This window comes from Zosterops lateralis (genome assembly GCF_965231275.1).
Source record: "Zosterops lateralis genome assembly, chromosome: 1".
Classification (NCBI taxonomy): Eukaryota; Metazoa; Chordata; class Aves; order Passeriformes; family Zosteropidae; genus Zosterops; species Zosterops lateralis.
Genome location: NC_139762.1, coordinates 45,209,019 through 45,224,053, shown reverse-complemented (window position 1 = coordinate 45,224,053; position 15,035 = coordinate 45,209,019). Strand labels below are relative to the sequence as shown.

Below are 15,035 nucleotides of genomic sequence, written 5' to 3'. Positions count from 1 at the left end.
TGTACTGTCACTAATACTCACTGGTTCACTCTGAAAGTCACAATAAAATGCGATGTGAAGTCTTCTATGAGTGCACAAAAATTTCAAACTCTTTCAGGGTCTCCTGCAATGACTCATAACAACCGATGATATTGGTCATCAACTTAAGATGACTATTCCTCAGGGATGAGAGGGAATTGCTTGTTCCTTTTCTAGCAATTAGGAAGGTCCATGGGTTAAAAACCTCATGAGATAGAATTTGTTGTGTGGTCTGAACATTTCCCTCTAAGCAATATTTTAGATTTCCATGCACAGCAATCTTTATTCTGCCACAGTACACACATTTCTACTGATGATGGCAGTGGCTGGAAAGGTATTTACATGTTGCTGCAGTAGAAAGTTAGGAACAACAGTCTAATGAATACAAAACAGCCACAACAATAAATCAAATCAGCACTAGTGTTTCAATGGGTATGTGAAATACACCTAAAGACTGCAATTAAACCTGCAATAAGAAATGAATGTATTTACTTTATTAAAAATATATTTACTTTATTACGAGGAATATCCAGCCATCTCTCTACCCACCCACAGTATTCTGTTTCCTTCCATGTGCCTTGTTTTTTTTTTTTCCTCTTCCTTATAACTTGGTCTTAGCAAGGACTGAATAGTACTCTGAGGACCAATATTTATGTTCTCCATAGTATTACATAGTTTTGAAAAAAAGTCTGCTCCCTTAAATTCGAGAAAAAGGGATCAGATTTTCCAAAATATCTTGGAACTCTTCATTAGAGAGACGTTTCTCGTGCACTTCTTCAAGCCACCTGCAGAAGTTTCCTGCTCCAGCCACCAGGAAGAAAGCAGGTTAATCTGCTTAGGTACTTACAAAAATTCACTGTGCGCCAAAATCTGTTATTAAGCCTTTGCTGATATGGAAAACCTGGCCCCAGAAATCCTGCCCTTGGCATGGATATGACCAGGAGCCTGGTCTTGAGCAAAAGCATAGTTCAGTAATGGGAAAGTTGGCTGGGCTACACTGCACTGTTCCTTCAAAACCCAAAGTGGTGGCTCCTCCTGGGCCCTTGTGATGCACATTATGAGATACACACCAGCCAGAGTGGAGGCCCAGCACCTCAACCTCAAAGAAATATGGCCTCAGTGTTGTGGTTTCCTTGCCTTCTCTAGCTGAAGGGCAGTAACCTGCTATAAACTTTTTCATCTCATTTCCAGAACCTTCTGTGAACCCATTAGAGGGATGGCTTTAAGTTACCAGAGCAGGGATAGAGGATTTTTCTCTGCTAAGGTACCTTTTCAAACATCTTGTGTAGGACATATTACAAATACTTTCCTCTTATCCAAAAATAAGATGGGGAATAAAATAATGTGAAAGGAGACTGTGGCTTTTCCCAGACCTTGGGACCACATCCTGCCCTTGAGGTTTCAGACACTAGAGGATACACATAGTTTAAACCAATAATATACTACAAAACAATACATTCATACCAATTATGTACAGGGCCTTGATTTGTCAAGGAAGTTTTGTAGATGCCTGTGTTCACATAAAGACCAGATGTATGCACTGCTTCCAGAAGCAAAGGCTTTCTTCCAAAGGCTAACTTGGATGATGTTTCACACCAAGTTTTTTCACAGGTGGAGTTCTGAAGTCTTTCATTGAGTTGAATGTGCTTAAGTTTTGGCATATGCTCAAGTTCGTTGGAGAATTTTTGTAGACCTGCAGAGGGCATCCATATATTTTCTATTTAGAGAAGGGACAGGGATAATACCCATCACATGCTGCTGAATTAGATGACACTTTGGTGTATGTGTATTTCTTCCAAACTGTTTCCACTGCCTGCAACGAGCCTGGTTTTATAAGTAAATTATTTACACAGCCTGCAGTGAGCTACAATGGACACACAACAGAGCAATGAAAGCTGCCATAACATCCACAGTTAGCTCTTTCCTGCTCAAAAATAACAGAATGTAGCATGCCAAGGGGTGGCTGGAGGGATAAAAGTTCAAAGGCATTGCAAGTAGTCAAAGACACTTTCAACATATAAAAGTTTCAGCACCTAAGTACAGGGGTCTAAATATTGCTTTGGTACTGATAGCAGTGGTACAAATCCTTGTGCAGGGCAGTTCACACACGAGGAATATCAGATAACAACATAACACAATATCTAGCAGCAATTTTTCTGTCTTTCACACAGGAACACTGTCACAGGCATTGGATAATTCATGGACATGAGACACCAGTGTGCATATTGACATACAAATTTTCTTGTTTCACATTATTGGAACACAGTTCAGTGGCAATTCAAGCCCAAGGCTAGTGGCTGCTGTAAGAGCAGTCTGGCTGGGGCTAACAACTCCATTTACATATTTAACTGTCTTTGCTGAATTAGGCCTTGATTGCAATATTGTCAAAAACCATAACAATGATTCTTAGGCACAGCCAGGAAGAAAAGAAGGCTTTGGGGAAAGAAATAAATGTCTGACAGGATATTTTCCTTTTCTATTGCAACATATCAAAGCAAGCTAGGAACATGAAGGCTGGGACTAAAATCCCAATCCTACTAATGTAAATTGGAGTTCTGCCATTGAACTCAATAGGACTGATATTTCATGGTTGCTAGGCCTGCTCATCAGCAACATTTCTTCTTCCACTTGATGCTGGGTCTCAAAACACACACATGAATTTGCACAGGCTGCTACGTCTTTGTTCCTGAAGTTTCATTTCTGTTAGAGATGGATGAATAGACTTTTGAAAGGGAAAACAGAGAAAAGTCACATTTGTACTCCTGTCTATTCACCCTCCCTCTAAAACATCTCTCTCAGGGCTTCAGGCAAACAGTACTGAATCTAAAACAGATTAGACAGATATGGTGTCGTACAATGGGGATCACTTCAGGTCCAAAATAAAAATAATTCACAACATAAGACGGAAGCAATACTGTGGGTTTATATCAGATTATTGTTCTAACAAGGTGGTAAGGAATTTCAAAACCAAATCCTTGCAGCATTTTCAAATTTGGCTAAGCATACATATTTATACGTACTTACTTAATATCTCTTGGTTTTCTAGCATACTAATCATGGACATTGTTACCAGAATGCCACACAACTGATGTGTGAATGCTTGATGAATACAAACACTGGGAAGAATCCGTGCTCATTAATTTTGAAAAACCTACAGGGTTCTAGTGCAAATAGCACCAGTATAAGTATAAAATTGAAGGTGCTTAATGCCAAGAACATACTTAGATTATCAAATTATATGTGCAAAGGCACAAATCGCTTGTTTGCAAATAGAAAGAGCAAATATAATAATGTAACTGCCTGTTGGCTTTTTATCCCAAATTCAGTGTCAAGGACTTGACATGACGTGAAATTCTACAGCCATAGGCCTATTCCACACTCTTTTGTGTTTCAGCAAATATGCAAGGAAAGTGGAGAACTTTACACAATATGTTAATTGTTTTTGTTGCTACGTCCTGAATTTGTAGCCAGTCTTGGATAAAGGCAGAAGATTCCCATCCCACAGATGTGCCTCAAACTTGTTAAAGAGTTCACACTATCTGTGAAATCCTACCAAACTGTAATGCCTTTAAGGGCATGAATGTTCATGGAACCAGCAAATTTAAAAATAAACACTGCAAGCTATTCATGAGAACTATCTCTGTTTTGGAATGGCAAGAGCCATCCAATTCACAGAGTTTTGCTTATTCAGGAAGCAAGTGGGAACCCTCTCTCTTGTGTGTGTGTGTGCAGCAGAAATCTCACTAAAGAGCACATCAAGAACACTGGAGCCTACATCTGATAAGAAAATGTATATTCTGTTTAGTTTCTTTATAGAGTGCACTGGTTTGCTTTTAAAGTCCCTTTTTACATGGTCTGTTTTCCAGGACAAAATGGAAGGCTGCAGCTTTTTTCAAGGCGGCAGCTTTTGCTGAGAAACTGAAGCAACAACCTTTAATTGAATTGTGGGCAAAGGAAGTGTTGAGGGACTCTTGCTGTGAGCTGCCCGATGGGCAGGCTGTTACCAAGCCATGTGACTCTAATAAACAAATGCCTCAGCCCAATGAGTCTCCCAAAAAGCTTCCTACATCATACACTGCATAGCCACAGGCTGTTTACCTTTCTAATTTTTAAGAAAACCAGATGGAATCTGTTGCTGGATAACCACTCCCTGCTGCTGTCTTTGCTCAAGCTAATACCTGCCAATCTAACAGAGCACAACAAAAATGCAGTTTTCTTTCCTCTCTGTGAGTCCTTGTGAATGATAGGGAGACACTCTCTGCTGATGTGTATCAAGTGATCCCCATTACATTTAAGCCCATGTCAGCTGTACATTTCTAGCTCAGGGATTAATTATACATGGCTTGTGCAAGCTGAGAGCTCTCTGTGGAAGCAAGCAGGCTCATTTGCACTAAGGACACAGTACCTAGTGGTCACAGGAACAGAGGGTTTGATGGGAGCTTTTGAAATCATCTAGATGACCTCTGTCTCCCCTGAGAGATGGGGTTTTTTCCATTTGGTCCTTCAGTGGTGGACTTAAATCCTCCTGACTGGCCTGTTCTAGGGTTTCAATACCCTAACCTGATAAAGCATTTTTGCCTGATACCTAATGTCAAGCTACCAGCTCTATAAATCCATTTCTTCACTTTCATCTACTACTGTGGGCAGAGAACAGGTTATTCCCCTGCATCTGGCAGCAGTCTTTTTTTGTCCTGTTACCATGCCTCTTGACTTGCTCTAAATGAGCCATGTGTAATTGTATAAACGAGCCATCAGTGCATACCATCTTATTAATAACATGTAATTATTCACAGACAGCACTTGGCAATAGATAGAAAAGCTGGTGGGTGTAGGTTTCTACCAGAGGCAAGAGGCATTAGGAGGTAATGCTGCTCAATGCCTTTCAGAAGGTACTTACAACTGGCTCTTCTCTAATACAGGAACTTCACAAACTCACATTGCTTATCAAATATTTACAAGAAGAGGCATGAGCCCCTGGAATTGCTTCAGACTGGAATGGAAGTGCAGGCTTGTGCTAACCCTTTCTACAGGGTGAACTTCACTGCAAAGACTTGACTGAGAGGCAGCCAGGCTGCCAGTTAACACTGGGGAAGGCAAGCTGCATCCACAGCAAAGGGATACAAGACTTGTGACAGCCTGTGTCATAAGGCACGGCCACTCACAGCCGTTTTTGCTCATTTTACTACAGAGAGTGGTACATACTTGCAAATAGGAAACTCTTCCTACTGATATTACTGGGCATTGTGCCAGGCTTCCGAGATGAAAGAGCGATACTTGGGAACACACTGAGTGCTAATGACATGAGGAAGCACTCAGATGGCCGTTTATTTCAGAGGCTGTGCTGACAGGTCCTCACACAGACCTTAGTGCTGTAAGTAAACAAGAAATAAAAGTCCTTGCATTTTTTCAGGAAAATAAATGACTGAGGAAGAAAGTCCCATATAGAAGTGGTGCACCAAGAGTTTCACCAGTCCCCACATTTTTCTCTTGCTTATATGCAACTTGGAAGCCCTGAGTGCACCCATGGCAAATTATAATGTGCATGTTTTATTACAGAAAATGCAGACATATTGTGGCTCATGCTGTAGGGCTTAAATCATCACATTAGGTCTTTATAAAAAATGGAGATCGCTCAGCCTCATGGGAAAGACATTTGCATCTCCATCATTACAGAGGCAACAAACTTCATCCATAAAGATGTGCCTAGAACAAATGGCAGCAAATTGTGGACACATGTTTTGCTTTAATTGGTCCTCATCAACTCAATCTAGCTAGTGACTTCAAAGAGCTCTTACTAAGAAACCTCTTCCAAATTTTTTGTTTCAATCTTTTAATTTTTTATTCTTTAATGTCTTAAGAGATTTCAGATTAAATAGAATCTTTGAAGATACAGTATGAAAGCACTACTTCTTTATAGTTTTACATCACATGTTTGATTACTTATTCATAAATTATGAATGACTAGAGGTAAAGTAGCATCGCCCGGAGCCCCTGTCCTGGGCCAAGTGTAGCACTACAATTTTCACAAACTCTACCTCTTGACAGCTGGGATCAGATTCAAGCCAGCTACAACTCTATTCAAAAGAGCAGCTGTTGCTCGTGCCATTTTCACATGCTATTCTTGATCAGCATGAATGGATGGAATGTGCTCTTTTTGGAAAGCACAGCAAAAGAATATGCATGGCAATAGAATGTTTACATAACTCATGTGAAATTCACCAAAAAACCCAGACATAAGCTACAATGAAAATCTTATTTATATATGGGTCTGATTTTTAAAAATACAGATAACAAATCCCACTGTTTGACAATCAAACCAATATCTATATAAATCTTTTCTTCCAGCCCCAAAGCCAAGAAGTCCTCTAGAGTATAGAGTCCTACTGTCTCAGACACTGCACAAACACAGCTGAACACAGCACAAATGAACAGAGGTGGAAAAGAATTCACAAATGAGGGTACCCACTATTGGCCCAGGAACACAGCTGGGACTCAAGCAAAATGTGGCAAGCCTCATAACAGCACACCAGTTTGGAGGTGAAGCTGCTTCTTCTGACATTTCTTTGCCACAGGCACATCCACAAGCACACACAGAGTCTTGTCTCTCCAGCATCTACAAAACCCACCAAAAACCACCACAGAACCCACTTTGTTCCAGCTATCTTAGGTTTTCTGTGTTTATGCATGCCCTGTGTTCACATCTGCAAGAATGCATAGATAGGGCACTTCCCTCTATAAACTTGAACCTCAATCACTCACTCATGCCACAGCAGCAAGATGAAAACACTGCTGTGTTATCCAGGCAGCATCACTGACTCACTTGTTGCAGTTGCAGATGAGGAATGCAGGCAGGTGGAAGACATTGGTGAATCAGCCCAAAGCAGAATATCCTCTTTTGATACTTTCCCTGAAACTCTGCTTTTTTCTACAGCTGTATAGTAACAGCAATTGTCCTCTTTTGTCCAAATTAAACAAGTAAGACCATGCTTCAGGCCCTTCTTATACCATAAAGAACAGTTACAGGAAACACATTAAAGTAATTTCCTTTTCCTTGGACAGAATGCACTGTCTTGGGAGTTTGTTTTTAGCATTGTGATGTAACTGGGGAAAAAGTGAGCTTAGGTAACACACCTCAGTGCATCTAAAAGAAAGCTGGTATAACAGAAATTAAATGACTTGCCATAGGCTTTTTATAAACTAACCAGTGAAAAAATGCATTCCAGATGCCCAAAACACCTCTTATTTAGCTACAGTTGCTGCTGCATTTGTCAATGAAAACTACATTTATTACTAGGTTTTGCTACCCTCAGAGAAATAGAGCAGGTTTTTTTACCTGTCATTAGAAATAGTAAGTTCAGAATCCATCTTTGCAAATTACATCACAGAGTTGACAATATTGGTGCATAGTCATACTATATGTGTGTATGTATATGCATACATATAGCTTTCTCAGTTTTCCCCTCTTTATATTCAGTATTCCTCTTTTTTTCCACCTATCTCTTCAACATATGACCCTGAAAAATACAGTTTAAAGCAGCAGGAATAACAAAGGGGAATGCTGCCTAGCAGGGAAGCATAGTATTAAAAAAAATAAAAACAGTTACAGAAAGACTCAACACTGTGATAGGCTAGTTGAACAGTATACCTTCCTTCTTCTCCCTACATTTTGGTAGAAATGTACTTATACAGTTCTGCTTCATATTTTGTTTACAATAAACCCAATGTTGGTCCAGAAATGAAGTTAGTTTTAGAATTAAATCACACTTCAACATGGCAAAATGCAGCAAAGTATTCTGAACCCTTAGCTATGGCAAAAATATCACAGCCCCACTGCTCTCAGTGGGTTTCTGATTAAAACTCTCCTTTAGGAGCTCTTCCCACACTGCACTCCAGCCAGGCACCAAATCCCTGGGAGCTAAAATTGTGCGGCTGGGCAGGTCATACAGGCACATCTGGCCTTGGGTGCACCTCTGGAGCCTCTTCTCTAAAGTCATGAGGACACAGCTCAGTTTCCCCTGTGTCATAGGAGAAGCTGTAAATAGGAGGAATAAGAACATCAACCAACTTAGAAAAGCAAAAGAAATTTCTCACTCTATACTCTGATGAGTAAAGCAAAGATATAATAGTAACCAGATTTCTGTAACAGACCACAAAATATTCCTCAGATTTAATTTTCACACATCCAATAAAAATAACAGTCCTTCCATTGCTCATTCCAAGTATACTAAGCATGATTTCCTGTTTTTCTCTTGCTTTGGCCAGAATAAGAGAAATCCATACAAAATTGTCTATGAAAATACGTATATTGGAGTGAGACATTCTGCCAAATTGAAGAGACAACATTAAAAAAAATGGGTTTGTTTTTGTTTTCATTTTTGCTGGAAATTAGCAATTTCCCTTGTAAAACATAACGGCAAGTGGTTAAACTTAGATTTTTGTCTAGTCCTACTTTATTTAATCTCTACAATTTTGAAGAAAAGTTGTTGCTTATGATGCTTTCACTGAAAATCGTCAGTATATAAAAATGCCCCAACAGTGTCAATACTGTTTTACACCTAAAACCTTCCCTGACTTCCACAAACAGCCAGGAACCAGCCCCTGTCTACACAGTCTAAATTCCACCTGATTTTTTTGCTGGACTTTCATATTGGATGGACTCTTCTGAAAGCCAAAACTTAGGAAAAAAAGAAACTTGTCATCTCAGGAAGTGATACAGAAATTAGGTCTGTGTGAGCCTAGACTTTTCCTCACTCACACATCTTATTGAGTGGTGACCACCAGAAATGTTAAGTGGGATGGATCCCTCTTCCAAAAATGTTGCATTATTTCTTCCAGCCACCATCCTCTGTATCTACATCTCATTTCTCTGAGGGTGATAGTTGCCTCAGTTGCAAGGCACAGCAAATCAATTATATTCTTGTACAAAACTCCGCAGGATCAGCTGATCCTTCAACTCATTTTTTAATGCATTGCTAAATATCTCAGGCAACAGGGTAATTTAACTTCCATATGGTTCCTCCAGGTACCTGAAGCAAGACATGTGGTTAAGTACTTCCCTGAATTGTGCCCTGCATAAATATTACTATCTTACATAAGGACTTGAATAGTTTCTTTCTCACAGAATAAAAATTAATATTTACTTACTAAACAGTTGGCAATAGAGGACCTGTAAGCTTCTCTTCATGGTATCATGTGGTCCTGCTGGTCTGCCAGTTTATTCATGATTCTGTCAAAAAAAAAAAAAAAAAAATCAAGAGAAGGAGAAAATTATGCATGAAAAATATAGGCTGCCTGGTTATACTTGTTCATTACAAAGTTAGATGAAGCTTCACAGGAAAATTGTATTGATAAGCACTGGGAAATTGCCTAACTTTGCTTGCTCTCCAACAGCTTGGCAAGGAAGGATAGAGTTATGGCCAAACAGGGAAAAATGTCTCAGGAGTGAAATGTGAATGTCTCAATGTGAAATAAACAGAGAAAATCACTTTCATGTCATGCTTATGGCTTGATAAATTTAATTTTATAGGAGTCTTTTTAGTTTGGAGGAAGGGTCCTCAGTGGAGAAACAAACACAAGATGCAAACACCACCAGGCAGCTGTGCTGGGCACATGGGGCGGTAGTTTTCTCCCTGAGCCTCCTCTTTTCACATCCCTCACAAGAACAAGACAGAGAAAGCCCACCCCCTCCTTTCCCAATGAAAACTTCAGTGGTGCCAAAGTAGAGGAGATGCCAAACTCTGCTGAAATGGTAGCACAGAGGGCAGGTTTGTCCTGGCATTTTTGGCTTCATTTTAATCAGCTGTTGTAGGTCATCTTCCTTCCTGATATACCCCACCAGCTACTTGGGCTGTAAAATCTTCTCTATGTCTCCAGACATTTCCTGTTTCTTCTAAACTGAACTGTCTTGGTGCAGAGGGGGAATCTCATAATTCTTGTGCCTGCTGTCTGAAAATGTGATGTGGCAAAAATATGTTACCACCCTACCTCCCTGCCTTTGCCCACCTGGGGAGCAACTAATAATATTTTATGTGTCCTCAGATGGTATTTTCAAATACTTGACATGGATAATTTTTCACCTTGGTTTAAAAGATACTATGAAAAAATATATCCCAATCATGCTGATATTAATTATTCACAGAGTGAGGAAAATAAATGCATAAATCAGAAGTGAAAAGCAAATGCGGTCCCAAAGCACTGCTGTGAGCAATGTCTCACCGAGTACCCAAAGACAATACAACGCTCAAGCTCTTTTTTCCAGAGAAAAGAATTTGCCAAACATTCAGACCCATCTGTGAAAAGCAGGAGACTGAGATCACCTCCTTGCCCAGTATTAAAAGGCCTGTAGTATCCTTTAGCTTTCAGTTCAACACATCCTCACATTCTGAACTCCTAGGGACATTTCTGAGTCATTTTAACATGCATATAAATCTTTCAGAGCTTACTTAAAATGCAATCTTGAAGGCATGAGATAAACAAGTCGAACCAATAAATAACACCTCTGAACTGCATAAATGCTGCAGAGCTTGTGAAAACAGAGCAATATTTGACTTTTATGCGGAAAACTCAAAAGGATCATGACTTTTCTTGCCCATAACAAAACATGCTTGGGCTTTGTATGTTAAGTTATTCCACACAGAAATTTATGCACACAAATGCTGTATGTCTGGGTTCCCCCACACTTTCCATTTAAAACTGGACCTTAAAAATATCTCTGTAACTTGCAGAAATGTCAGTACTTGCAGGGCGTTTTCTCCTAAATGGAAGCAATCACCTGTGAATTAGCTTGCTATTTTTAATCAGAATGGGCATTAGATTCATGCTATAGTTTTATCATGGAAACTTCCTGAAGGACCTCTGTTTACCCCTTTTTCTCTGTGGTTTACCAAATGATCAAACAGATGTAGTAAAAAACCTCAGTCTTTATGTATAAACAGATATCATATAATCTATTACAGCACTCTTCAAAGATATACAAAAGGTCTGTGTTTAGCAGCCACTAAGATATTAATAAAAATTTATGCAGGAAAAGACAAGAACCAGATAAGCCACTGACAATGTAGAAACCATATACCCAAGTACTCCTAAAAAGTACAAATAAATTAAGTTTGTATCAAAACAAGATTTACAAGCACTGACCCATGTGAAGTCATAAAAATACAATGGAAAAAAGGGAGAATCTGAAATTGCAACCTTAAATCCACATTACTGACTTTGTATCATTTGAACTATGCTTGGCAATGTTGATGTGATGCAGTTCTTGGCTGTGAATTACAATTTTTTTGTTTTTCTTTTCCACCTCCCATAATAATATTATTGCCTCCCATAATAAATAAAGGGTTCAGCCCATAAATTCTGGTATTGTGGTTAAAATAAATCATATGCCTTTGTGTATATATTTATTTAGACCACTAATTTACCCTGTGATAAGAAATATGAACTAGTGTGCATACAGGCAAAGAAACAAAGGTTATCACTGGAAAACTTCACTCAGAAGATTTATCCTTTCTAACATATGGCCATGAAATTATACACACAGAACTCAGTGAACACACATAAATGAAATGCTGCTGTGAATTTACAATGTCTCAATTTCTTTAAAGTCCTCAGTGTGACTTGGTCTTAATGGAAGGGAATATTTTAGTCATAAGGGACCCACAATGAACTCTCATCTAGTTCACCTAATTTAAATTTAAACGTGTGTGGAAAATACTTCAATTAAACTTTCCACAGTTTTTAATAGTTTATTTCTTTTCTACAGGAAATGTGTGAAACACGGATTTGTTTTATTTGAGGCAAGAGACATCTAGTAAGATTTATTTGTACAACTTTGGAATCCCAGGAACACCAATGATGGTTTTCCAAAGGCAGAGACTGCTTGCAGTGACTATCAAGGCTGCACAAAGTCGAGGCAAATGAACCAGCCCATCAGGCCCCTGATGAACACCTGACATGAGAACAGAGGAACCACTGCTGCACCCAACTAGGTGAAAGCTCCAGCAAGCCCATTACCCTGACTTAAACCTGAGCAGGGAAATGATTTGTGAAACAACATCAGTGCAAGGTAATCTTTACACCCTGGCATAGACTGCTCTATCTCCAGCAAGCCTGAGTGGAATAAATTTCCTAAGGTGCCATACTTTTTTAACTTGAGACTAATTATTCCTTACTTAACTCCTCCATGTCATACAATTTTAGTATTTCATTAGATCATTTAAAATCTCTTTTTCAAGCTGAGGAATTTCTGTCTTTTTTCTTTTTTTATAAAGAAGACATACCTTATGTTTGATAATTTACATGCATTGCGCTGAACTTATCCACTCCAGATCTGAGGAGTAGGGAACAAAATTGTATGCAGATGGCAAAATTTAGGTGTGTACTGGAGTTTCATACTGCACAGTGATATTTCCTGTTTCTTCTCTACTCTCTTCCCAGTTGTGCCTACAATTCTCTTGGTCTTTGTCACTGCTCCTGAGCTCTACTCCATTGTTTTATGGAGCTGCCTGCTAAGTAACAATAACTCCTCTGAAGCCTCTCCTCAGGTATTTAGAGCTAGGACTAATTTTTGCCTGTGGATGTGACTTTGCAATTATCATCACGGAATTTCATCTGGCATTTTTACCACGCAATCATTTACTACCTTGACTTTTCTGAGAGATGGCAATTAAGGGCTGAATTACTATTATTATTATTATAATTATTATTCTACAAATATATACCTATCATATATAAGGACTTCTAAAGTTGCCACAGTTTCTACAATCATACCTTCCAATCATGGAAATTCTTCTGTACCTCTAAGAAGATAAGCAAAATCTCACAGTCAGACATTTCAATAGCTGCAGAGGAAATCTCCTCTCTGAGTATCAACCCATGTCCAGACATCACGATACTCTTCTCAAGGCCTGTAGGTACATTTATTTATCACAATCAAGGAAGGTCACAGATTGAGTGGCTGGTAGCTGAGAGTGCTCTAGTTCACCAACCCATCTTCTCTTAGGTATTTGAGTATGTAATTTTAGGCACTAACAGATTAGCAAAGTTGTGCATACGCAGATGGAAAATGCAGACACACAGCCAGTTCCTGACTATGAGCAGTTTAACTTAAAACCAGAGTATCGCCACTTGTTTTAAATACAAAAACTGGCACTTACAATAAAAAAAATATGAAGAATGAGCAGAAACAGAACTGGTCTTGGAAGAAAAAATAGCTGGAAAATGTATGCTAAACTTCAATAATCCAAAATCCAAAGTGAGTCTCTGAGTTTTGTATCCATTTTATATTCTTCACTCATTTCTTCAACAGTTCCCTGAGGTTTTCTGGAAGTAGACTTTTCCAAAATACTAATTTTGAAACATACTGAGCTTTAATGTTAGAGAAGTCGTTGTGAATATTTGAGGGAATTATCTGATACAAATACACCTGATCCCTTAGATTTTTTTAAAGTATTCCAAAGTTAATTTCCTAGATTTTGGTCTCCAAGTGAAAGGGCATATTCCCAATTGCTCTGAACTCCCTCTGAAAACCAGGAAATAAAGGAGTAATTATGACTTTTGTTTCAGTTCTGTATTGCAGTTCATACTGGTGTACCTACTGACATACTTTGAAACAAAGCAATAAAGTTAGTGCAAGTTTGTAGTCAAATCAATTTCAAGTTTGAAATATTCATCTTCCATAGTTAAATTAGACAAAATTTCTATCCAGAAAAGGTGTCACATGCACAGACACCTGTGTTTAAAAATAGTGGTTAAGCACTTGATGTCTGAAATGGACTTATATATTTTGCATTTTTTAGTACACAATATTTCATATATAGTTTATCTTACCAAGATGATGAATAGATGTGTGAAATCCCTGTGGACATCTAGCAATATTGTCTTTCACAGTAAGTGATGCCCTCAACATCTCAGTTAAATTAAAGAGGACAATGAAGACATAATGATGGATTGAAGACAAGAGTCCAAAAGAGCAGACAGCTCTCAGCCATTCATTATGTCTGATGGGAAAAAAAATGCCAACCAGGCCTTAAATTAAAGAAGAAATAGAGGAGAAAGAACAGAATATTGCACATTGAGGAAAAGCTAACAGTCAGTGGAGAACTCTTTTTTCTTGTCTGTCAAATGGAAACCAGGAGACTAAAATAAAGAAGCTGAAAAATGGTAATGAAAAGAGGAGACAGGCAAAAGACATGCCACTCCCATCCATGAAGCACATAAACCTTATTATGTTATTTCTAACTGCCTTGTCTCCACTATGGATCATTCTGGAAAAAAGAAAATGCTACATCACAGTTTTCAGCCTTTATCCTTTCAGTATAATATTGCCCCAGAATAATGTTGTTCAATGAATTTCTTACAAGACATCAACAGCAGAGGTTCCTCACTTACAACTCCAGAGAGCTGAGTCTACCCCCAGGAGTTACTCCCCCAGTGTAAACTCCACCACCATGGCCTTCAGCCATGGCATCCCACAGGTTGGATCCCACAGTCCCAGGGGGTGTTCCAATGTGCTTCATAAAAGCAAGCAGGTGTTGTCTTCTTGACTACACAGGGCTCAAGAACAACTTTGTGTTTTCTTTGTGTTTGTTCCTTATTTTTATGGCCTGCTTCCACGATCCAGATATTATTTTGCAAAATTTATATCCCAAAAAGGTTCAGGGCATGCTAATAAAAAGATGATTAACTTGCAGTAATAAGATTCCTCTGAGCAGGAATTCTCTGTTCTTGTTCAACATGTGCCACATTGTTTGCTGTGATTTATTTCACACTGCTTGGAACATGCAAACCATCATTACCATCTTTCTTCAAAACATTCTGAGTGCAGAATTTTTTATATTTATGTCCACTTTATACTTCGATCTTTCAGCACTCTTTGAAGTAGATTCCTCTTTGCAGATTTAAGAATGAGCAATTCACATCTACTTCCACTATTACCCAGAGAAGTGTACACCCTTGGCTGTCCTAAGGTCTCCAAAGAGTAGGGTCTAGCCTCAGGATGTCACAGCTGATCAAAACCAGTC

The 15,035-nt window shown here is 38.8% G+C and overlaps 1 protein-coding gene across 6 annotated transcripts in view; it reads right to left on the bottom strand.

The window, feature by feature from the left end:
• TMEM108 (transmembrane protein 108) overlaps positions 1–15,035 on the bottom strand; it is a 184,113-nt gene that overhangs the window by 77,074 nt on the left and 92,004 nt on the right. For 4 of the 6 annotated variants that reach the window (XM_083868446.1, XM_083868445.1, XM_083868448.1 and 1 more), the window contains exon 3: positions 9,163–9,244. In XM_083868446.1, the coding sequence (XP_083724572.1) occupies positions 9,163–9,202 (40 nt within the window). In that variant the 5' untranslated portion in view covers positions 9,203–9,244. Of the gene's footprint in view, positions 1–9,162; positions 9,245–12,783; positions 12,911–15,035 lie in introns of those variants that run through there. The other 2 variants (XM_083868447.1, XM_083868450.1) reach the window with 1 other exon arrangement.